General features: G+C 37.7%; 1 protein-coding gene and 1 pseudogene across 1 annotated transcript in view; both read left to right on the top strand.

The window, feature by feature from the left end:
* Positions 1-26,795, top strand: part of MSH3 (mutS homolog 3) — a 202,185-nt gene that overhangs the window by 162,679 nt on the left and 12,711 nt on the right. The window contains exon 21 of the mRNA XM_023510913.1: positions 21,789-21,975. Coding sequence (XP_023366681.1) covers positions 21,789-21,975 — 187 coding nt within the window. The remainder of the gene's footprint in view (positions 1-21,788; positions 21,976-26,795) is intronic.
* Positions 13,660-14,298, top strand: LOC100951013 (annotated as a pseudogene).

The raw sequence follows: 26,795 nt of genomic DNA on the forward strand, positions 1-26,795 counted from the left end.
AGCGTGTTTTGCGCTGTGCTGGTGGCATCCCTTTATCTCTCGATGTGAACAAAGCGTGTTTTGCGCTGTGCTGGTGGCATCCCTTTATCTCTCGACCCGGAAGCAGCCTTTAGGAGCGGGACCAAATGTGATGACTATGTGAAAGAACAACTGTGTTTTGAGCATTGCCAACACCAAGTCTGATGTTTCAGTATAGTAGTAGTCATCCTAAATTGACTCCATCAAACACATTAGTTTTTTCAGCTACTTGGGGATATATTTTACAGTTACTTGGTCCTGTTGGGTAGTGTTACATGGAAAAATATGGTTATAGCAGCACATGAGAAAGCAATTACAAAGCCTTGTATTCATTATAATTCCACTTTTATGTGAGTAATTATATGTGTAAATGTATGTAGGGAAAAGCCCCTAGATCAGGGGTCCTCAAACTTTTTAAACAGGGGGCCAGTTCACTGTCCCTCAGACTGTTGGAGGGCTGGACTGCAGGCCCCTGGATGAGTTGGCTGCTAAGCAGGACAGGCAGCGGCAGCAAAAACACCCGGCAGGTCGGATAAATGTCCTAGGCGGGCCGCATGTGCCTGTAGTTTGAGGACGCCTGACCTAGGTAGAAGGCTATATTCCAGAATATCATGGGAGACAGGGATTTATCACCATGACTTTACTTTTCTTTCTTTTGCTTATGCAAATTTTTGTAATTCTAAAATAAATATGTAACAAAAGTATAATTCACCCCTCCCCAAACTAAGGGCATTAGTGGTCAAAATTAAATATTTTTTAGGAATCTAGTGAAATGTTTATATTGCCACTATCTGGTGACACTTTTTTTTTCTGGAGCAAGTTTCTCTCTTCCCTACCTAGTGGCGTGGAATTTGGAGTTCTAAGCTTTAGATCTTACTGAGCACTTCAGTTTATCAGACCCTACTTTTCCAAAACGTTTTTACCCAGCCTCTGCATAATCCTAGTTCTTCTTTTATCAGGAGTTAATGGCTTTCTATCTAAGCAGGGACACAAGATTCATGTCTTTAATTTTCATAATAGAAACGTTGCTGTTTGCGTCTAGCATCTAAGGCAATAATTCTTAACCCTCAGTGTGCATTGAACTTTTTTTAGTAGAGCCCTTTAGAGATATTGATGCCTGCACCCTGTCCCTAGATTCTAAGTTGGACTGGGGCAGGGTCTGGGAGTCACATTTTACAAGTATGCCAGATGATTTTAAAGCACAGCCAAGGTATAGAAGCACTTTCTCAAGCCCTTGCTGGAGAGCTGAGTTGTTTAATTAGCAAAGCAATAGATGCTTATTATGAAAAATATTTAACAGTATAGCAGGATATAAAGTGAACCAAAAACAAGCACCCTTCTTCCCAGGTCTAACACTGTTAATGCCTCTTTATGTAACCTTTCTAGTCTATAAGTAGATCTTTTCTCTGTTGAAAAGGATACCATACTAATTATTATCATTATTGATTAGTGGGAGAAGGATACCATACTAATCATATCATTGCTTTTATATGGGGGTCGTATTTCCCTATCAGTTCATACACGTTAGTCTCACTCTTTTAAATGGCTGCAGTGTCTCTGGAGTACAGATCTTCTTGACCTCTGTCCTCCGAGAACTTGTCTGGGATGGAGTGCCCTCTGGTATACAGGGCGTGCTCTCCAACTGTTCCCCTGTCCTCCTCCTGTCTCCTGGATAAAAAGAATCTATACGGACCGCATTAAGTGATATCCTTAGGACTTTTACTAGGATATAATTTAATATTATGGCCTTATAGATTTCATGTGTTTATTAGTAAATAATTCAGACATATAATAATCCCCATACACCTTCTTGCCTACTGAAGAATAAAGCACTATAAGATGATTGAACCCCTAATTCTCCCTAGTTCTATTTCCCTCTACCCCATCCATAGTAACTAATTGGTTGTCCTTGACTTTGGTGTTCATCCTAGGCGCTTATATACATGTTTACCATGCTGGTATGGTTTTTGAAACAATACGTAGAATTATTTGGTACGCTCTTAAACTTTTGTGCCCCATATCACACTATCCATTCTATAAGTGGCTCCACCCTCCCAAAGTTACACTTATGAGATAAATTCACATGGGGACATATACTTCTAGTTCATTAATTTTCCTCTGATTATGATATTCTGCTATCTGCATATATCACAGTTTGACTAATTTCCCTTGATAGATATTTTGCATGATTCCAATTTTTTGCATACCGTCCTAGTACTTATAGGCAATTCCTAATGCACGTAATGCGTTTTTCTGAATCTAGAATATATCTGTGCGTGAACATGCATCTTGCATGTTCTGCAGAGAGGCTGAACTAGTATAGAATCCCACCAGCAGTGTTTGAAAGTTTGTTCTCATGCTTAAAATAAATTAGAATAAGAAGTACCCATTTGATGGCAATTCTATATATTCTCCACAATTGCTCATAAGGACATTTTCATTTTTGTCACTTAATGTCCTTTCCATGAGGTGCCATCTGGCAAATTATTTTGTTAATGCGAGGGATATTTTTTCTCTCCATGTACTTACTGTGCCTGTTTACAAAAAGATTTGAAGCAACTGATTGGCCTTCCTTGACAAACTGCCAGGCTTCCTTCCATGAGCCAATGGCTGCTTCCTCTTTAATTCCTTTTTGTTTCTGCTGCCAAGACAGCAAGAGCTAAATGCGAGGCTCAGGTGTAGAAACAAATTTGGTTTGGTTTTCCCTTTCTCTTCTTACATGGGAGTATTTATCTAGCATGATTCTTACAACAGCTGTATCAGAATTGCAGGAATGGTTGTTGAAAGTGCTGCTTTCTAAGCCCTGTTACGCACAGCTTTTACTGGGAATTTCTAAGGTAGTACCCAAGAGCTTACCTTTTAAAAGCTCTTGCTAAGCTTGTCGTCTCAGATTGGAGAATCTTTTGTAAGGCTTATAATCGTCCTTTCACATATGTTGCAATTCTTTCATTAGAAATAGGTTGTTATTCTAAGTTGGTTCAAATGCTTTTGTGTACTCAGTGAAAAAATATTTAAAATCTAGTAGAATGAGGTATTTTAATCATAGTTAGCTCTAACCTTTAAATTGTTTATTTTTGTATTATTAATTGGTCATTTAGAACCCTAGGTTTAAATTTGTGGATTCCGTAAATATTCACTGAACACCTGCCGTGTTCCATGCAATGTGCTGTAAGGATAAGTAAATGGATGAAAAGCTGTAAACCGGTTAGGAATCTTTTTTCTGCATACTGTGACTTTATTTGAGCCTTTTTCCTGAATAAAAAGCATGTGCTTTTTTTTTTTAAGAAGTCTTGGCAAACATATAAATATAAACATATAAATTTGGCTCTTATTGATATATTTGTATCTGTATCGAGATGTATGTACTCATCAATGAAATGCATCACTAAGATAAAATCTATTGTTTATTATCCTGATGAATACAAACTTAAATCTCATTCACGTTTTTAGACTCAGTAATTAAGTTTTGGAAAAGCAATGAGTTATTAAGTTTGGTTAGAAAATAATTTAGAAAAAGCAAAACAATTGGCCTCTTCTCCCAGCATAATTTATTGTATTTGTGCCAATGTGTTGATGAAAAAGATACGTACATTAAGTGGCCTCTAGTTAATAATTTCTATGCCATGCCAGCCACATAAACTCCGTCCTGACACCCAGCTTCGGGAAATGCTGTGTACTCAGAATGCCACCAATATGTTTATCTTGAAGGAGAATTGAAAGATAATAGGCATTTAAGTGCTTAAATTATGTGAAATGTTTGCTTTTGACCATGTGGATGGTAACTGATTTGTTTGCCCAATTTAGTTTAATTCAGCAAATATTTATTGAGCACCTACTGTGGAATATTTACACTTTATACAAAATTACATTCTTTATGGACAGAAAGAAAACATCTTGAATCAGTGCACATCTTCTAATTACTAGTAAATACCAGCACTTAAAACTACATGATAAGTGACATTTTACTAAATGAGTAAGTTGTTATGATTTTATTGGCATCAGAAATGTTGCCTTATGAGTGCCTGTGCTTTATTTAGCTCTGGTAGCAGTAGCTAGCAAACCCTGGATATCTCATTTCATCTTTTGATGGGAAGTAGTTGTGTGAATTTAATCCCTATTGTTTATGGGGTCCCTCAAAGTCATCAGAAAGTTTGATTTGATTTGGTCTGAAATGCAGATCCCCTGAATGTATGTCCCCTGGAGATATTCTTGCAGTAGATATGATGACTTTTTTTTTTTAAGACAGGGTCTTGAATTTGTCCCCCAGGCTGGAGCACAGTAGTGTGACGGTGACATGATCTGAGCTCACTATCGTCTCAAACGCCTGGCCTCAAACAGTCCTCCTGTGTTAGTTCCCAGAGAGCTGGGATCATAGGCATGAGCCACCATACCCAGATGAGGACCTTGAACTCTGTTTTGGTTTTTTTTAAAGTCATCATTTCTTCTTTAGAGACGAAGTCTTGCTCCATTGCCCAAGTTGGAGTATAGTGGCATAATGATAGATCACTGTAGCCTTGAACTCCTGACCTCAAATGATCCTTCTGCCTCAGCCTCTCAAAGTACTGGGATTAGAGGCATGAACCCCCATTCCCAGCCACGACTTTATTGTTTTTAGAGCAGTTTTAGGTTTACATTAAAATTAAAAGAAAGGTGCAGAGATTTCCCATATGCCTCTGCTCCTGCACATGCATATCCTCTCCTGTTACCAACATCCCCCACCAGACAGGGAGCTTTGTACAACTGATGAACATACATTGACACATCATTACACCCAAAGTCCATAGTTTACATAATGGCTTGATGCTGGCTGCGTCTGGTGAGGGCCTTCTTACTGCATCTTAACACGACAGAAGGCATCACGTGGCAAGGGGCTCACAGGAGAAAACCAAACTGGCTTTGGTTAATAGGCACACACTAGTGATAACCCATTAATCCATTAATCCATGAGTGGATTAATCCATTCATAAGGGCAGAGCCCTCCTGACCCAATTACCTCTTAAAGGCCCCACCTCTTAATACTGTCACATAGCAGTTTAAGTTTCAACGTGAGTTTCAGAGAGAACAATGATTCCAACCTTAGCGTTCTGCCCCTGGGAGCAGAACTCATGTCCTTCTCACATTCATTCCATCCTCATAGCCCTGCTTCAAATGTCTAGAACAGTGTTTTTCAACCTTTTTTTTTTTTTTTTTTTTTTTGAGACGGAGCCTCAAGCTATCCCCCTGGGTAGAGTGCCATGGCATCATGCTCACATCAACCTCCAACTCCTGGGCTCAAGCGAGTCTCCTGCCTCAGCCTCCCAAGTAGCTGGGACTACAGGCACCCACCACAATGCCTGGCCATTTTTTGGTTGCAGCCATCATTGTTGTTTGGCAGGCCCGGGCTGGGGATTCGAACCCGCCACTTAGGTGTATGTGGCTGGTGCCTCAGCCGCTTGAGCCACAGGCACCGAGCCCAACCTTTTTTAATATCATGGCACACTTGAACTTATAGTTAAACTTCTGCTTAAATTATGTTGATAAAAAAAGAATATATTTACCGTGCTTTGAACTTCTTTCAAAAATAATTTAACTAATGATCTTTAAAAATGTTCGCGGCATACTAGTTGAAAATCACTGGTCTAGAGTCTCACCTGAATCAAATCTAGGCAAGGCTCAAGGCCCAGTTCTCATCAAGGTAAATTTTTCTTTTCTTTCTTTTTTTTTTTTTTAAGACAGAATCTTACTATGTTTCCCTGGGTAGAGTGCTGTGGCATCACAGTTCATAGCAACCTCCAACTCTTGGGCCTAAGCGATTCTCTTGCCTCAGCCTCCTGAGTAGCTGGGACTACAGGCGCCCTCCACAAAGCCGGGCTATTTTTTGGTTGCAGTTGTCATTTTTTGGTTGCACTTGTCATGGGGCTATGGTTGCCAAGCCAAGGTAAATTTCTTATAGTTATGAGCTAGCAAAATCGAACAAGTTATCTATTTCCAAAATATAGTGGTAGCACAAGCATAAAATAGATATTCCCATTTTATAGGGAGAGATAGCCAAGAGAAAAAGAAATAACAGGCCTCAAATAAGTATATAACCCAATAGGAAAAACGTTAAATCTTGAGGCTTCAGATTAATTTTCCTTGATTTCTTCTACTTCTTGGATACACTGTTGTGCAGATTGCTCCCCACCCCATAGCTTTCCTGGGTTCAGCCCAGGCTTCATTTCTCATGGATTGGAGTTGAGTGCCTGTGGCTTTCCCCATGTAGAGCTGCACATTGGTGATGCTGTAGTTCTAGGGTCTCAGTAGCAGTACTGTTCCCACTGTTCTCTTAGCCATTGTCCCAGTTGGGGCTCTATGTGCTGGCTATGATTCTGACCCCAAGATTCCTGTTGGCATTAATCCATTGATTAGGACAGAACCCTCTGACCCAGTCACCTCTTAAAGGTCCCACCTTTTAATATTGTTACATTGGGAGTTAAGTTTCAAAATTAGTTTTGGAAGGGACAGTCATTTCAAACTGTATCACCTTTTATTTCTTTTTCCTGCCTTATTGCATTAGTTAGTCCTTCCAGTAGTGTTGAAAAGGAGGAGACATCTTTCCTCCTTCCTCATCCTAGCTGGGAAAGTGTCAAGTTTCTCACCCTAAAGTATGATGTTAGCTCTAGGGTTTTTGCAGATGTTCTTTTTCAAGTTGGGGAAGTTCCCCTCTATTCCTAGTTTAGTGAGAGTTTTGGGTTTGAATTTTGTCAAATGCTTTCCCTCCATCGATTGATATGATCGTGTGATTTTTCTTTAGCCTATTGATGTGATAACTGACATTAATTTTCACATGTTAAACCAGACTTGCATACCTGGGATGAACCCCATTTGGTCATGGTATTATACATTGGATTCAATTTACTTATACTTTGTTGAATATATTTGCATCTATATTCGTGAGAGATATTGGTCTGTAGTTCCCTTACAATGTCTTAGTCTGTTTTTGGTATTAAGGAAATGCTGGCTTTATAGAATGTTCTATAAAGTATTCTTTCTATTTCTATCCTCTGAAAGAGTGTATAGAGAACTGGTACAATTTCTTCCCTAAATGTTTGATAGAATTCATCAATGAAGCCATTTGTGCCTAGTGCTTTCTGTTTTACAAGGTTATTATTACTGATTCAATTTATTTAACAGATGTAGGGCTATTCAGATTGTCTTTTTCCTCTTGTGTGAATTTTGGCAGATGGTGCCTTTCAAGGAATTGGTCTGTTTCATCCAGATAACAAAAATTTGGAGCATAAAGTATTCCTTTATTATCTTTTTAATGTTCACTGGACATGTAGTGGTATTTCTTCTTTTTTGTAATATTAGTAATTAGCATTGGTAGAGGCTTGTCAATTTTATTGATCATTTCACTGAATCAATTTCTAGTTCTGTTGATTTTCTCTATTGATTTCCTATTTTCTGTTTTAGTGATTTCTGCTCTAATCTCATCATTTCTTTTCTTCTGCTTTGAATTTAATTTACTTTCAATTTTCTAATTTCCCTTTGAACTTGCATTTTTAGGATCCTCTGCAAATGATGCATATCCAGACTTAGGAGCCATTGTTTCAATTTTACTTTCTAATATTTGATAGAAAGAAAAACTGAGGATCAGAGAGGTTATGATTTGCCTGAGGCTGTGACATGTGCCATAAGTTATAAGGTGCATCCTTTGGTAATTTCGAGTTTCTCTTTGTCAATCTCATGAATTAATCTGGTTAAAGTTCTAGTAAGAGTGTTTCCTCTTTTAATTATTTTTCTTTGCCACAGAGTAGGCAGATAGCCATATTACAGAAATAGATTTGCCTCACTCAGCACACTGTAGATTTCATTTGCTAGGAAAATACCCACATCCTGGGGCAGCGCCTGTGGCTTAGCTGGTAGGGCGCTGGTCCCACATACCAAGGGTGGTGGGTGTAAACCCAGCCCTGGCCAAACTGCAACAAAAAAAATAGCTGGGCATTGTGGCAGGCACCTGTAGTCCCAGCTACACGGGAGGCTGAGGCAAGAGAATCGCCTAAGCCCAGAAAGTTGGAGGTTGCTGTGAACTGTGATACTACAGCACTCTACTGGGTCAGTTCTGCTATCTTGATTTTCAGCAATGTTTCCATTGAATTTGAAAGATCGCTGCAGTGGCTTTTGCTTGGTTATGTATGCAGTTCAATGTTACATCTTTTATAAACAAACGTTAAATAGTTTGATTTCAACCATTAGTACAAAAGATTATATTAGAGAAAGAAATATTTTTTCTGTTAGAATACATATGCTCCTCAATTAGAACCACATCTTGATAAACCTATCATAAATTAAAAATATCACACATCAGAATGCATTTAATATCCCAATAAACCCATCATAAAATCAAAAAATCATAAGCCAGGGATGGTCTGTAATTCACCAATGCTAATATTTGTGGCACTGTAAGAAGAAAGCTGGTTATTAAGTCTTTTAATTACCATAATTCTACCTCGTCTAAACATAATACAATTTACAGTGTTCCTAAATGTATCATTTGTGATTTTTTAAAAAATAACGTTTGTTTTTCTAATTACATAAGTAATGCTCATTCATTATGCAAAATTGAAAACTCAAAATGAAAATTCCTTAGATCACCTGTAATTCCCCCACCTGGAGATCCAGGCCTTGTAAGCTTTTTAAAAATGCACATGAATAGTGGTACCTCATTTGTAATTTTATTCCATTCTGAGTTAATGTTTATGTTTAATTAAACGCAACATAGATTTACTACATCATTTTTGTATCCTTTTTAAATACCATGCAGTGCCTACACATCTTTTAGTAATTGGTGTTCTTTTGCAGCCTTTCCTCTTAGATTTTATTTTTTTGATCCCCCCTTTCCTTCTACCATCCTTCTTAAAGGATATTTTATTATTTAGGAGGTTATCTTTTGTAAAAGATACAAGTATGTACAAAAACACCAAGAAGCTTAAACACTCATTCTGGATACAGTTCTGCAAACTTTTTAGCAAAGTGAAATGAATGGGAACATCTTCAATTTCAGAAAGAAGGCAACAAGCTCACATCAAACCCTCCTGTACAAAGCATTTAAAGGACAGATACGTTGTATGATTCCATTTTTATGAGGTACTCAGAAGTAAGCAAATTTATAGATATAAAATAGAGTAGGGGTTATTAGGGACTGGAGAAAAGAGAGAATAAAAGTTACTTTTCTTGGACACAGAGTTTGTGTTTGGAATGATAAAGTTCTGCAAATGGATAATAGTTGATGGCTACACAGTATTGCAAATGTGTTTAGTACCAAGGAATTGTACACCTAAGAAATATAAAAATGGCAAATTTTGTTTTATTTTACCATAGTTTTTTAAGAAGGACTTAAAGTATGTCAAAGAACATAAGCAATTATATGAAAAAATCCTCTTTTCCTCCAAATTGCAATATTTTTCCCCCTTACTGGCATTTTCCTTGCAAAAGGCCCAGAGATAACGCCTTGAAGGGACATAGGCCCAGCCCACTTGCTTAACTGAAAACCGTCTAGGGCATTATCTCAGAATACCAAGATCTCATATAAACAGACTCTTTCAGATTTTCATAATAATGTATTTGATTTTAGAGACTAACTTTAAAAAGTAATAATTTCTTTTCTCCATCAATGCTTTATTAAGCTTTGTTGACCTATATAAGAGTTCTAGGCGAGGAGGGAGTAGAGGGATTAGAAAGATTAGTCAGCCGCCACTCCTAAAAATATCAGAGTGATTTTTTTTCTTAATCACATAACTGTAACCTTCTGTCTACTCAGAGCAAACTAAGATGAAACCTAAAGAATGCCTTTACCATTTTTTACTATGTTTGACTATAAATAGAGACAGAATGGTAATTGCATGTTCTATAATTCCTTAAGCCTCTAACATATTTTAACGTTTGAAAAATTTCAGAATCATTGTCCAGCAGTCTGTCTTATAAATGATTGATATAATAAAAAGTTATAAGCTTTATAAATTTAAGAATCAACTTTATAACTTAGTATAAATTCTTTATAAGTTATAAAATTTTATAAATTAGCTTTATAATTTAATATAAATTATGTTGCCTTGCTGTAGGAATGTATTTTAGGAAGTTTACTGAGAGAGAGATATATGTATATATGTGTGTGCGTGTCTATATATATACATATATAGATATACAGATATAGCACAATAATGGGAGAGGAGAATGGTATCTAAAGACTCTGGATTAAGGAGAAAATAAGGATAGAAACATAAGGTAAAGTCAGGTTTTATTTGCTATTATAAGATTTTCAGTTACTTTCTAGTAATCAGATGAAAATAAATAAACTAGAACAAACTGTACATTCACAGGAAAAGGTAACTGAAAATATTTTTATCAATAAACAGTTTCCACAATTAGAGGCCGGGTACAGTGGCTCACGCCTATAATCCTCGCACTCTGGGAAACTGAGGCAGGTGGATTGACTGAGCTCACAAGTTCGAGACCAGCCTGAGCAAGTACAAGACCCTATTTCTATGAAACATGAAAAACTGAGGCAAGAGGATCACTTGAGCACAAGAGTTTGAGTTTTCTGTGAGCTCTGATGACACAGCAGTCTACTAAGGGCAACAAAGTAAGACTGTCTCAACTCAGTGCCTCTGTAGTTCAGTAGCTAGGGCACCTGCCACGTACACCAGAGCTGGCAAGTTCAAATCTAGCCTGGGCCTGCCAAACAACAATGACAAACAACAACAAAATAGCCGGCCATTGTGGCGGGTGCCTATAGTCCCAACTACTTGAGATGCTGAGGCAAGAGAATTGGTTAAGGCCAGGAGTTTGAGGTTGCTGTGAGCTGTGATGCCACAGCATTCTACCCAGGGTGACTTAGTAAGACTTCGTCTCAAAACAACAACAACAACAACAAAATAGTTTTCATAATTACAAATGCATTCTCTGGTAGCCTGGAACACTGGATCATGGGTTACTATTCTGTAATGTCTCCAAGGAAGCACTGCTACTCTGTCATCAGATGCTGTGGGGAAATTGTAATAGAAATGTGTTGTCTCTCAATGCAGAGACCTGGAAGCTGTTATATAGGATGCTAGAGTCCTCTCTGGATGGGGATAGAGAGTCCAGTGCTGCTGGGTTCTCTACCAAAGTATTGTTCCCTTTACCTAATCTACAGAGTGAATTTCCTTCTAAAATATTATTTGAACAAAGGATTTAACATTTAAAAATATATTTGAAAACCACTGATTTAATAGTAGAGTCATTCAGAACCATTGTGTGATAAAAGTATATGCAAGATCTTCTGAAATCCAGCCTGGCCTCTTTAAAGACAGAGAAATCCTATAACACCAGGGGGTACCTAGGGGTGACCAGGAACCAGAAGACATGAGCATTTCTTTCTTCTCTGCCCCAGACTAGCCCATTGCCTTGGGAAAACGACTTGACTTCTGAAATGTTTCACTTCATCTATAAAATGAGAGTATAAAGTGATTACTGAGAACTTGTCCAGCAGCAAGACTTTTTTTATCCTATTTCTTGCCTTAATAGCAAAGTCTTTTTTGTCATTGGTTGAGCTTTTCCCTTCTGTCATGGGAGAAGAGACCATTGGAGAAAGAATGACTGAATTCTCTGTAGAGAGTATGAGCACTGTAACAAATTCACAGGAAAGGTGAGTAACTCTAGAGCAGTTGCCTTGTGTTGTTCAGGGCTTGTCTAGGGTAGACAGTCCTACAGGAAAGGCTTGGTGAGAGCAAGAGCTTCTGTTAGAAGTGAGTCTGAGAGGCTATGTGGGCTTTGATGCCGAGATCATCAGAAGCATCGCAAGTGGGTAGTCATCAGTGATAAAACCTAAGGGGGCAGGCTGGAGTCTGGGTGATCTGTTAGTCATGGCAGTGAGAAGGGCCTTGAAGATGTTAACGAAGGCAGTTTAGATAAGCAAAAGGTTAGAAAACAAAAGGCAATACCAGTTTTTAAAAAATGTACTTCATTAGCATGGGTTTGACTTTGCCAACATAGGGAAGGCAATTTTACATGGATTAGGTCATTGCAAAAATAAAAATTGGAATTTTTAAAATGCAATGTTTTTAACTGAGTGGAAGGTATGAAATACTGTTGAGGGTTGTGCAGCAATCTGTAATTACCAGTTATTATTGAAATAACCTTTGCATTAAAATGTTAAAATCACTTTTTGATACACAATTTAATAAGATTCTCTCATGTTTCTTAGAATTATGTATATTATAATTTTTTTAAAGTAAACTCAGCAGTAGTGTGCAGAGATATCCTAATTTATTTGAAAGTACAAAGGAAAATATAAATTTAAATACTGGCTGGGCACGATGGCTCATACCTGTAATCCCAACACTCTGGGAGGATTGCTTGAGGCCAGTAGGGGCAATATACAAAACTACCATCCCTGGAAAAGAAAGAAAAAATTAGCTGAGCATGATGGCAAGTGCCTGTGGTCCCTGCTACTCAGTAGGCTGAGGTGGGAGGATTGCTTGAGCCCAGGAGTTCAAGGCTACAGTGAGCTATAATGGTGACACTCACTGAACTTCATCCTGGGCCTGAGACCCTGTCTCAAAAATAACAACAAAAAATTTAAATGTTGTTTCTTGTTGCAACTTTTCCCACAAATGATCAGTCAGTTCTTTTTTATTTTAAACTTTAATTTTGGACATTCATAAAATTGTGAACTCTTGATCACGGGTTTAGGAAGTTGTATTACAACACTGAAAACAAATCACTTATTTCAACACATGCTGGGCATCTTATGTCCACTCTGCTTAGCAGTTGAGGGGAACATAAAGGTAAATCAGTGAGGCTTACTCTCAAAGAACTCTTAGAAAAATGACTATGAATACACATATGTCTTCTAGTCAGTCCTTCCTGTCTAGTCAGACACTTCCAGGCTAACAGAGCAATGAGGCAAGGCACAGATGGTAAAGGTGTGTGACATCAACTCTCTGAATATACTAGAAAACAAACAAACAAAAAACCCCACTGAATTAGAGTTCTCCATTGGTACACTTGGGGAATTGTTCCCAGGATCCCCACCTCTAAAATCCATGGATGCTTAGTCCTGACATAAAGTTGCATAGTACTTGTATATAGTCAATGTACATCGTTCTGTATGCTTTAAATCATCCCTAGGATATAATACCTAATTCAATGTAAACACTTTGTAAGTAGTTACTTTACTGTGTTGTTTTTTAAAATTCTTTTTTCAAATATTTTCAATCTGTGGTTGGTTGAATCTGTAGATGTGGTATGCACAGATATGGATGGCTCTGGGCCAGCTAAACAACAACAACAACAACCACAACAAAAAAATAGTCGGGTGTCGTGACCAACGCCTGTAGTCCCAGCTACTTGGGAGGCTGAGGCAAAAGAATCGCTTAAGTTCAATGAGAATTTGAGGTTGCTGTGAGCTGTGATGGCACGGCACTCTTCCCAGGGTGACATAGTGAGACTATCTCTAAATAAATAAAGTTGAATTTTATGCCAGTTATATATTAATAAAGCTGTTTTTTTTTTTAAAGTATGTACCATGTATTAGGGATGGCAAGTATCAATTCTTATGACAGAGATGTGGGATTATAGGTGCTGCAGGAAAAGAGACTGGGAGAGGTTTAGGGCCAGAGCATCCCAGAGGGTCTTCAAAACCTTGCTAGGAATCTTGAGTTTTATTTTCCAAGCATTAGGAAACCATTTTAAGTTTTTAAGCACTCTTCCGGTCATAGGCGCTAAGGCAGTCGCGGGTCGCGGTGCAGACATGGCCAAATCCAAGAACCACACCACACACAACCAGTCCCGAAAGTGGCATAGAAATGGCATCAAGAAACCTCGATCGCAAAGATATGAATCTCTTAAGGGAGTAGATCCCAAGTTCCTGAGGAACATGCGCTTTGCCAAGAAGCACAACAAGAAGGGCCTGAAAAAGACGCAGGCCAACAATGCCAAGGCCATGAGGGCATGTGCTGAAGCTATCAGGGCCCTTGTAAAGCCCAAGGAGGTTAAGACCAAGATTCCAAAGGGTGCCAGCCGTAAACTCAGTCGACTTGCCTACATCGCCCACCCCAAGCTTGGAAAGCATGCTCATGCACGCATTGCCAAGGGTCTCAGGCTCTGCCGGCCAAAGGCCAAGGCCAAGGATCAAACAAAGGCCCAATCTGCTGCTTCATCTGCAGCTCCAGCTTCAGTTCCAGCTCAGGCTCCCAAAGGTGCCCAGGCCCCCACAAAGGCTTCAGAGTAGAGGCATCTGTCTGCCATGAGGACAAAAGGACTGGTGTGACCTCTAGGCTGTTGTCTATATGGGGCTGGGGTCCCCCTGTGCTATTTGTACAAATAAACCTGAGGCAGGGAAAAAAAAAACGTTTTTAAGCATAGGAATCCAAACATTGCAGTTGATTTTAAAATTCGAACCTGCTGGCATGGTGAAAGATAGATTAGCTGGTCAGGAAAGTGAAGGTAGCGAGAAAAGTAGGCCAAAGAGTATAAACTAGTGAAACAACAACGAGATTGAAAAGAGGGTTAGGGACTGGGTATTAGAGATTAAGGGAGCAAGGGGAATTCTCATTTTCTTATTTAAAAAACAAAAATATTCTATTAGTTTTCTGGACTGTTTAAGAAATTGCCACAAATATAGCAGCTTACGCAACACATTAATTATTTCAAAATTTCTGTGATTCACGATTGTAGACACAGCTTCATTCAAGGTATTAACCAGGGCTGGGTTCTCATTGGAGACAGAACCAGCTTTCAAGCTCCTCAGGTTGTTAGTAGAATTCATCTCCTTTGATCACAGGACTGAGGTCTCCAGCTCCTCGCAGGCTGCAGGCTGGGAACGGCTCTCAGCCCCTAGAGGCCACTTGCAGATCGCATGGCCTCTCACAACATGGCAGCGAACGTCTTCAGAGCCAGCTAGGGAGAAAGTCTATAGCACCAGTCAACTAACAAAACATGATAAATATGTATTCACAGGATTAATATCCCATCACCTTTGTCATAGTCTTTTAGTTAAAAGCAAGTCACAAGTCCCACACACACAATGATGAGGTGATTATACAAAAGGGTGACTAGAACAAAGTCATTGGAGTCACCTTAGAGCAGGGTGGGAACCTTTCATGTTGGAAGGCTGCATTAATTTATTTTTTATTTTATTATTTTTTTTTTTTAGTTTATTTTTTTGAGACAGAGTCTCACTATGTCATCCTGGGTAGAGTGCCATGGCATCACAGCTCACAGCAACCTCCAACTCCTGGGCTTAAGCGATTCTCTTGCCTCAGCCTCCCAAGTAGCTGAGACTACAGGCGCCCACCACAACACCCAGCTATTTTTTTGTTGCCATTGTCCTTGTTGTTTAGCAGGCCCAGGCTGGGTTTGAACTCACCACCCTTCTGGTATGTGACTGGCACCGTAACCACTGTGCTATGGGCACTGAACCAGAAAGGCTGCATTAATTTAGCTGTAATCAAATAAAGCTACATTCAATTAGATACACTTAAAAATGTTCATTATTCTATAAAAATCTAATTACTGTGTACTTAATTTCATTAAATGAAAACTATGTAGTTTAAAGTTGACCTTTAATGACTTTGTTGTGTCTACTTGCTGTTGGAAAACATTCCAATGTCTGGTTGCAGCACGGGGGTCTGCACTTTCAGTTGATCTTCTAGATGAGCATTGGTCATTTGTGACCTTAAGGATGTCTTGATTTGGGTTAGGTGGGAGAATGTAGATTTACAGCAGTAGGTGGTTGAAAAGCATTTTTCAGGCCTGTTGCCAAAGGCGTGGGTATTCTTCTGCATTTTTCCATATTTCATTGGACCGTTCTTAGCATCAAACAATGACTTTAGAATGTCATCTACTGAGAGCTCCATCAATTCCATCTGTAGTTCTTTAGGTGACTTGGTGGAATCAATGAGGTGAGGCCAAAATCTAATCTGAGTATGATATTATGATCTCAGAGTCAGTGAACCTTTCATTGTAGTCTCCATCTGATAGGTCTGTAACAGCTGCCTGTTCTTCATCTGATTTGCATATGTCATCCTGCTCATCATTGACCTTTGCTTACTGGAGCAAATGTTCATCGGAAATTTCCTTTCAAAGAAGTGTTCTGAAAAAAGGGTTTTCTTTTCAAAATGCTTGGATTTTTTGCCACATATAGTAAATAGACTTAGTTTTATCTTGCAAAGAAATATTCAAGTATTTTTGATTTGGTAGGATATCACACAGAAATGTTGCATTCCTATAGAAATCCTAATAGTTCACATTGCTAATTCTGTTCTTCATAAAATGGTAACTACCTGTTCTTACAGAGAGAAAATTTTGGCTAACACCTTTCCCTGCAATAGCTGATGCATTTAAGAATGATATGTCAAATCCACAGTGACTCCCACGTGGTTCACCACGTGTTACATTTGCACAAATATTATAGTTAACAATTCTTGTAAGTTGTTGCCAAGTATCACTTAAAATAGTAGCGTTAGCACAGAGATTTTGCTGATAGAAGATACAATGAAAAGAAATGAGAGCTTCTGGATCTGTTACTGTTTTTTTTTTAATCTGTGCAATAACCCTTCATATTTTCCTGTCTTGAAACATGCACCATCTGTACATACTTTCACTGCATTTACCCAATTCAGTCCAACTTCATGACATTTATCTTGTAAGTTGTTGAAGATATCTATTCCCTGAGTTCTATACACAAGAGTGTCCAAAGTGAGTAACTCTTTGTAGCAAGGAAAATCTTCTGCTATGACGCAATGTAGTATAAAACAGAATCCGGAGTATCAGTTGATTCATCCAAAACGACTGAAGAATATATATTTTCCTTTTGAAGTATTGCATGAAGTTGTTAAGTTGAAGGCTGATCAGTTAACAGTTGTCCTTGAAAAGGGCAGTTGCTTGTACTTTGAAATGTTATCGGCATCTAAGCTTCCTACAACATAAGACAATGCATTCTCTCACAATTTTTACATCACTGAATGTCTTCCTGTTTTCCCCAAGTATGTGTGTGTGTGTGTGTGTGTGTACATACACATATGTATATATATATAAGCTACTTTTTAAGTTGCTTTAGGGATGTTATTTCCAGGTCTGTTGCTGCTTGAAAGAATTGTCTTTGCTTTTGCCTTTCATCTTTTAATTTCTGCAATATAACTTTCCATGCCTCTCACCCTGTAATTTAAAATATTTGTGGTCCTTGTGCGTGTTAGAATGCTGATGAGCAATGAGTTTCTTTAATGTTGATATTGAAATATGACAAAGCAAGCAAAACAGATTATCTTTAACTGAAAAAAAGATAATATTGCAATGTCCAATCCTTATTAAAAAATCAGTTTTCTTCTTTCAGCATTCTATTGCTCTGTTTCAACATGATGGGCTGTTAAGCAGGCAGAATTAAAAAATTCTGTCAAGCTGCGCAGCCATTCACAAATTCCGCTTCAAACAGAAACACAATGCACCATTGTCAAAAGCTGGTAACAGACTGATGTAAAAGACCCCCGTAAACTCTCTCCAACCAGCCTGGTGCTGTGGTGGCACCCGTCAGGCAGGGGAACTTAGGACTAAGTCAGGATCGTTGCAGCTGTCTCCCCCCCCCAAATACACACACCACCAACCCCAGCCCTACTCAATAGAGCCAGCTGCTCAGTGGTTCCTGAGCTTGTGCTGGTAATTAATTAACATTATGTGGTAGATGGAACATGTGTAAAATTTTTTAACTCTTAATTTTAGATTTATGAGCCTCAGACAATATCTGTTGACTATTTGCTACAAAATGTGAAGAAATAATTTATCAATCTGTGATAAATTTTGTGTCTTTTCACATACTCCCATTTTTAAAACTGCTTTTACCTTGCAAAAATCTCTGATGTTTGTAATGCTACAATTATCTCTTGTGTTTTTTCATAGGTTAGTTTAAAAATGGAAGAATCCAATAATGAGCATTTACATTATTGTCATTATATATGTTACCTGTACATTCTCTTTAGAACTACATATATGAGTATCATTCTAAGATATTACATTTTGTTGATCAAAAGAGATTCTTCTAAGCATCCCAGCCTAAAACTCTTAATTTCTTTTTACCTGTTTTCACTTCCTCTATTTCAACAGCTGCTATTCCTTATATATAACTCATGTTATTCTCTTTCTTGAATACCATTTTCTTTGGGGTCTGTCTCCTAGTACTTTTCTTGGATAAAGTTCATAGTGACAAAAATTTTGAGTTCTAGAAAACCTAGAATAGCCTTATTTTACCTTCTCATGTGTTTTGAAAATTTAGGTGAGTGTAAACATCCAGATTTTAAATGTAAAAGCATGGCCCCCGTAATCTTCCAGTACTGCATTTATTGTAGATGAAAAGTGATAGAAGTCTGGTTATCATCCCTTTCTTAGTGATGAGTCTTTTCTTCCTCTGCAGTGTTTCAGTTTTTTTTTCTCTTGTCATTGTAAAATCTTCACCATGATGTTTAGAGACAGGACTTGACCTCTATGTTTTACAACTCTTTTTCTGTGCACTTTGCGTTTCTTGATCTTTCTGTTTACTGTTCTCAGAGATTTCTTTGAATTTATCTTCCAGGTTAAAAACTTAGTCCTCTAAAGCATCTAATTTTAATTTCACCTATAGGGCAAATGTTTTCAAATTTTTAATTTCCAAGGTTTTTTGTTTTCCAGTTGGCCCTTTTTGATAAACTGTTCTTGTTTTAAGCATGTAATGTTCTTAATCTCTCAGAGGACACCAATGGAGGTTTTGTTTTCATTTTTTTCAATGAATTGTTCTTTTATCCATTTACTCTATGGTAAGTGTTGGTTTTTCTCAATCTTTCTCTTTCATTGCGTCATTTTTTTTTCTTACGTGTCCTCAATTTTTTTTTTAAATCTGGATGCTGTCCATGAATCTGACTGGAACACTCCTTGAGTATAGTCACAGGTGTGAACTTCCCCACTAGTCGCGTGGGTCTCTTTCCCTAGCAGACTCCTCTACTGAATTTGAGTACTTTCTGGTGACCTAGATTTTTTCACATATAATTATGTTGCCACCATTTTCCAGTGCCCCACATTCCAACATGCCAGTTTTACTGGTTGTGTGGTTTTTCACCATAGTGTTATTTACTCTTTCTCTTACTGTTGAGTGTTTGATTTTTTTTAGCTTGTCATTAAATAACATTGTGAAGGACATTCTTATGTATGGTTTTCATATGTAATATCCCTGACAGTTTTCATAATGTTAATTCCTAGAGTAAAATTTATAGGTCATTAAAGACTTCTGGTAGACATTGCTACATTGTCTTGTGGAAGATTGTTAGCAGTTCTTGGTCTCACATAAAAAATTACCCTTTACCCCTCTCCTCTTGGCAGTGGTGGTAACCTTTAATCTTCACTGAATGGTATATATGACATAGGAGTTCATTCCCATTTGAGTTCGCATATTTGAACATTTTCATGAGTTTGTTTTTTTGGATTGAGTCTTTGTGGCTCTTTATTTTGGGAATATTAAACTTTTTATTATATGCGTTGCAAGTTTTTTCTCAGTTTGTGGTTTTCCCTTAACTTTTTTATGATCTGTCTTTTGCTAAACATGTTTTGATGCCACGTATGTACAGCCACCCACCCACCTGTTCAGAGATTAAATTAAATTCATTTAAATTTATTTTGGAATATGTCTTGAGGCACATCTTTGTTTTTTTCTGGAATAACTAGTCTCTTTTTCATTGACTGATTTTCCCCCCACTAATTGAAATCTTACCTTCGTCATATACTAAGTGTCTTATATATATGTATATGTGTGTTATCTGTCTGAAAGTAACTTCCTCAGGAACATCTTACAATTCCTGAAATTCTTGAGACTTTACTCTGTTTCTTTACTGTTTCTAAAAAGTACTTAAATGTAATACTTAAATTACTGTATTAAAATTTTATCAAATGTTTGCTTATTATTCTAATTCTTAAAAATTAAAGATCCCCCCAAAATGTTTACCTCATCAGATTATTGTATTATCAACCAGGGATTTTTTTTTCTAGTTTATATCCTGCCAGGAATAAAGGGAAATAATGGTACATGGAGATCCAACATTATAATTCTGAAGACTCTAGGATGGTTTCAGAAATGGAAATGTTTTATTGGGGGCAGGGGAATGTTAGTAAACATTGAAAATTGAGGTAAATAACAGTATTCGAACTCTGAAAAAAAGTAGCCAGAATGGCCCTAAGTTAGTAGCATTTCAGAAATTATATTTTGGATTTATTGATTTTTTTTAAATGGATGAAATTGACTTCACTTTAAGTAAAACTTATTAACTCAATCATAGATGTAGTTAATTTCAGTTTCTCAATGCCCCTGGTTACTAGAGCAATTCTAAGGCTCTGCTCATCTGTGGACTTTACGCTTCATCTCCTCTGCCTTTATACGGCTTCAGCCACACGAGTTAAGGCTTATTTGTTTTCACTGTAAATTTCTCCAGAAATGTAATGTACATTGTGGTGCTATAGATCAAATGTGAAGTGTGTGCTCCACTTTGTAAGCTATTGTAGCAAAACTAAATTGATGAAGGGATTTTGTTAAGAAAATGCCAGTATCCACAAAGCTAACTAGTGAGTCAAAAACCTGAACTCTTGAGTTTTGCAATTATTAATAACTGCATGTTAAGTGAGTATCATGAGTATTTTTTCTTTTTTTTAGGTTCCTTTTGTACTAAATAGGTGTTGTCTCAAATGTGTTCTTTAGGACATTATTGCTGTGAGGTGCTCTGGAAGCAATTTTGGGGTTCATGGTTAAATCAGTTAAATAAAAGCTATGTACTAGGCTGGGCAGGGTGGCTCATCCTTGCACTCTGGGAGGCCAAGATGGATGGATTGCAGGAGCTCAGGAGTTTGAGACCAGTCTGAGCAAGAATGAGACTCTGTCTCTTTAAAAAAAAAAGGTGGCATTGTGGCAGGCACCTGTAGTCCTAGGTATTCGGGAGGCTGAGGCAGAAGGATAATTTGAGCCCAAGAGTTTGAGGTTGCTGTGAGCTATGATGTCACAGCACTCTACCCAGGGCAACAGGGAGATTCTGTTTCAAATCAATCAATCAGAGTTATGTACTAGAATCTTCTCTATGAAGTGTACAGTGTGTAATCCAATCCTGCAGATTCTGAGAAGTCTTAGACTTATAGAAAAGAAATCCTTAAATCTTAAGACCCACTTCTTAACATCTCTAGGAACTGTGTTTCATAAAATCCACTTTGGGAACCTACAACCTCTGTTAGCTGCTGTCCAAGGTTGCAGACATCTACATGTACAATTCTAGTTCCAGTAAAAAGTTTTATATAAATAAGTTACTAAATAGTTTTTACATGGTACTTTAATTATCATAATATCAGTATGAAATCTTAAGGAAATACGTAAAAAAAAACCCAACTTTTAATTACACAGTTTTCTAGCTCTGAACTCACACTATTTTAGACATGGCAGCGCAGAGAATTACGATTTTGTTCTGTAAATACCAAAACTTTGGTTTGGAATTAGTTGGTCAGAAAGGCAGGGTCAAAAGTTTGCCCCCTTTTCTGGGGTTCTTCTGTCTAGGACCTCAGATTCTATCCAGCATATTCTTACAAGGCACACTTTAAGGTCAGACACTCTTTATACTCAGCATATGTTTTCTTTTCTTTAATATAATTTTAGCTATGGCTGATTCAAAATACCTAGATCCCTGGGGATCTTTTATATTTGTTGTTCATAAAATAAGGTTTGACTTCCTAATTAGAAAGCTCAGAGGAACATCTTGGTGTTTTCATCTTGTTTGTAGGATGGGTGCTGCAGACAACATATATAAAGGACGGAGTACGTTTATGGAAGAACTGACCGACACAGCAGAAATAATCAGAAGAGCAACATCCCAGTCCTTGGTAATCTTGGATGAATTGGGAAGAGGGACAAGTACCCATGATGGAATCGCCATCGCCTATGCTACCCTTGAGTATTTTATTACAGATGTAAGTATCCTCTGTAACTTTTCAAAAAATAAATTTTAAATTGACAAATCACAATTGTATGCATTTATGGGGCACAATGTGATGTTTAAATATGTGTAAATTATATAGAATGATTAAGTCAAACTATTTAACATGTCCATCACCTCATTTTTTATGGTGAGACATTTGAAATTTACTCTTATTGTTAAACATATGTTATTAGTGACTATGGTCATAGTACCTTTATGCGGTACTTGCATGCCTTTTTGTGTATGGATGGTACATACTATAAAATTACTTTCCTGATCTCAGTTTCTAAATACTCAAAATTATCTTTATTATAATTGGCCCTAACCCTGAAATTGATTATTAGAATACTATACACAGAATTCAGATTAACCCTAAATAATGGTTTTAGTTTTTTTTTTTTTTGGTCTGGGTCAAAAATAAATCTAGTTGTATGAGAAAGGCATCCCTGCCAATATTTGAATATTTGCACTTAGAACTGTATCTTATTATCCTTGGTGAATTCTGTATAAAGGTAAGGGATCATCTACCTACCACCAGATTCCTTGAGGGAAGACAATGAGATGGTGCCATTTTTACTCTGAAATATTTTCTTCACTGACATTCTAAAAGATCTCAAGATAAGACCTTTGATCTCATCTCTGCACCACCACACTTTGCTAACTTTTTTACTTTTGTGTAGAGACAAGGCCTGCTATATTGCTTAGGCGGGTCTTGAACTCCTGGCCTCTGGCAATCCTTCTGCCTCAGGTGGGGATTTTGTTCTTTCTTGTCTTTGTCTTGGAAGTGAAGACCCAAGAGATGCTCGTTTTGTTTTGACATTTATTTAGATTACATAGATAATGATGGCATTTCCTTCTTTAAAATGAATTTTAAATTTTTTTTTTATTTATTCACAAAAAAATGTAGCTCAGGAACTTTCTTCAGTCGTTCTAGAAACTATGTAAGAAAGCAGCTGACTGGTGTCCTGCAACCTTACTAGAATGCAGTAGTTTTTGGTGTATGTATGAGTTTTTTCTGATTTTCCACATAGGCGGTCATGTCATCTGTGAACAGAGTATTCCAGTAGCTAGCTCTTCCAATATAGTGTTGAAAAGAAGTGGTGATAGGGGTTATCCTGGCCTTGTTTCTGATCTTAGTAGGAAAGCTTTGAGTTTCGTACTACAAAGTAGCCATAGACGTGTAGATATTCCTTACCAAGTTAAGGAAGTTCTCTATTTCTAGTTTACTGAGAATTTTTATGGGTGTTAGATTTAGTCAGATGCTTTCTATGTGTCTGTTGATATGGTCATGTGATTTTTCTTTTTTAGCCTTTTGGTGTAATGGGTTACATTAATTGATTTTCTTTTTTTTAATTTTTTTTTTTTTATTGTTTAGGATTCATTGAGAGTACAAAAAATTGAGTTATACTGATTGCACTTGTTAGGTTAAGTCCCTCTTAAAATTGTGTCCGCTCTCAAAAGGTGTGCCATACACCATGACCCCCCTCTCCCTGATCTCTCATTCCCCTACTCCCACCTTGTATTAGATCCTATACTGCCTTCATATTAGAATTAAGTACGTTGGATTCTTGTTTCTCCATTCTTGTGATACTTTGCTAAGAAGATATGAAATTAATGTATAAACTATTACATGTTCAAAAGAACAATACAACACTATTATAGTCCAGTTTGGGGGTAGAAGGAAGGCAGAGAGGGGAGGACGTATGGCAGAAGGTAGGAGGGCATGAGCCACGATCTCACCTAATGTGCGTATTGTGAGGGTGACATGCCCCTTGGGTGAGGGGCTTTTCTACAAATGGGACTTTACCCTGAAAGTAAGAACATTGTAAACTAAATATTGTACCCATATATTAATTTGAATAAAGTTTAAAAAAAAAAAGAATGTGTTCTGCCTTCATCCCAGTTAATACAAAAGATGTAAAGTCCCCATCTTTTTTAATGGCTGAATAGTATTCCATGGTGTACACATACCACAACTTGTTTATCCATTCCTGGATTGGTGGGCATTTTAGGCTGTTTCCACATTTTGGCAATTGTAAATTGAGCTGCAATAAAGTCTAATGCAAATGTCCTTATGATAAAAGGATTTTTTTTTCTTCTGGATAGATGCCTGGTAGGATCAAATGGGAGGTCTAATTTGAGTTCTTTGAGGATTTTCCATACTTCCTTTCAAAAAGGTTGTATGAGTTTGCAGTCCCACCAGTAATGTAAAACTGTTCCCTTCTCTCCACATCCACGCCAGCATCTACAGCTTTGAGACTTTGTGATGTGGGCGATTCTCAGTGGGGTTAGGTGATACCTCAGGGTGGTTTTGATTTGCATTTCCCTGATGATCAGGGACAATGAGCATTTTTTTCAAATGTTTGTTAGCCATTCATCTGTCTTCATCAGAGAAGATTGTGTTCATATCTCTTCCCCAGTGGTAGATGGGATTGTTTACTCTTTTTTTTGTTGATTAATTTGAGTTCTCTATAGATGCCAGTTTTCAACCCTTTGTCAGATTCATACCCTGTCAATATCTTTTCCCATTCTGAAGGTTGTCTTTTGCTTTACTTATTTTGTCCTTAGCCGTGCAGAAGCTTTTCAGGTTAAGTCCCATTTGTTAATTTTCGCTGTTGGAATGGCTGCTGAAGTCCTTGTCATTAAAATCTTTTCCTAGTCCAACATCATCAAGAGTTTTCTTCACACTTTCTTCTAAGATTTTCATCATTTTGGGTATTAGATATAAGTCTTTTATCCATCCTGAGTCAATTTTTTGTAAGTGATGAAAGGTGTGGGTCAAGTTTTAGTCTTTTACTTGTGATTATCCAGTTCTCTCACACTATTTATTGAATAGGGTTTTCCCCCCCAGTGTATGCTTTTGTTTGGTTTATCACAGATCAGATGACAACCAGAAATTGGTTCCATTTCTTGGTTTTCTATAAAACCCTATGTTCCATATGTCTGTGTCTCTATTTTTGTGCCAATACCATGCTGTTTTAATTACTGTGGACTTGTAATATAGCCTGAAGTCTGGTTAGGGTGATGCCTCCAACTTTGTTTTTATTACTAAGAATAATAGCCTTAGCTATGCAGGGTTTTTTCTGGTTCCACATTAATTGATTTTCAGATGTTGAAGCAGCCTTACATACCTGGGATAAACCCCACTTGGTCATGGTCTGTTTTGGCATTAGGGTAATGGCAGGCCTTACAGAATGTGTTAGGAAGATGCCCCCCATTTCTGTCCTCTGAAGAAGATTGTGACGAAGTAGTGTAATTTCTTCCCTAAATGTTTTGATGGAATTCACCCATGAAGCCACATGTGCCTAGTGCAGCGGTTCTCAACCTGTAGGTCATAACCCCTTTTGAAATGAAAATACATTGTGGCATTAGGACGGTTGAGAACCACTGGCCTAGTGCTTTCTGTTTTGAGCAGTTGTTATTAATTCAATTTCTTCAATAAATCATTAGATTTTCTTTTTTTTTCTTGTGAGAGTTTTGGCTGATTGGCTTTTAAGGAATTGTTTTTCATGGAATTCATCCTAGGTTATCAAATGTGTGGACAGAGCTGTTCATAATATCCCTTTATAACCCTTATATTGCCCATGGAATCAGGGTTGTCTGTGCGTTCATTTCTGATATTAGACATTTGTGCCCTCTCTTTTTTAGCTTGGCTAGAAGCTTCTTTTCAGAGAAGTTGCTTTTGGTTCTACTGATTTTTCTCCATTGCGTTCCTGTTTTAATTTCATTGATTTCTGCTCTAATTTCTTCTGCTTACTTTGGATTTAATTTGCTCTTCTCTTTCTGGGATGGAAGCTTAGATTACTGATTTTAGACCAACCTTTCTAATGTGGATATTCAATGCTATAAATTTTCTTCTAAGCACTGCTTTTGCTGCATCCCGTAAATTTTGATATGGTGTATTTTTGGCTTTTAGTACAGAATTATTTTGATTTCTCTTAATATTTTTTGAATTATGTATTATTTAGAAATGCACTACTTAATCTCCCTATATTTTAGAATTTTCAGTTATCTTTCTCTCCCGGATTTCTAGTTTTACTCTGTTGTGGGCTAAAACCAGATAATGTGTGATTGCAATTCTCTTAAATTGGTTAACATGTTTTCTGGCCCAGAATGTGGTCTGTCTTGGTGAATGTTCCATGTTGGCCTGAGAGGAATGTTTATTAGCTACAGATGTCAATGATGTGTAGTTGATTGATGGGTTGTTGTTGTTGTTTTTTTTAAGTCCACCTGTGTCCGTGGTGATGCACTGCCTGCTGGATCTTCTCCATTTCAGGGGGAAGGATGTTGCTGTCTCTGACAATTAATAGTGTGTTTATACATTTCTCCTTGAATTCTGTCAGCTTCTGCCTCACATAGTTTGACATTCTCTTGCTAGATGTATGCATGTTAAGGATTGTTCTATCTTCTTTTTTTTGAGACACAGCCTCAAGCTGTCCCCCTGGGTAGAGTGCCGTGGCATTTCAGCTCATAGCAACCTCCAACTCCTGGGCTTAAGCGAGTCTCCTGCCTCCGCCTCCCAAGTAGCTGGGACCACAGGTGCCCGCCACAACGCCCGGCTATTTTTTGGTTGCAGCCGTCATTGTTGTTTGGCAGGTCCAGGCTGGGGATTCGAACCCGCCACCTTAGGTGTACGTGGCTGGCGCCTTAGCTGGTTGAGCTATAGGCGCTGAGCCAAGGGTTGTTCTATCTTCTTTGTCATTGGGTAATGCCCTTCTTTATCCCTGACAAATTTCCTTGCTGTGGAATGTGTTCTGTATGAAATAATTTAGCTTACTCTAACTTGCTTTTGATTGATGTTAGCATGGTATA

Source organism: Otolemur garnettii, unplaced genomic scaffold, assembly GCF_000181295.1.
Source record: "Otolemur garnettii isolate 467f Iridium unplaced genomic scaffold, OtoGar3 scaffold00017, whole genome shotgun sequence".
NCBI lineage: Eukaryota > Metazoa > Chordata > Mammalia > Primates > Galagidae > Otolemur > Otolemur garnettii.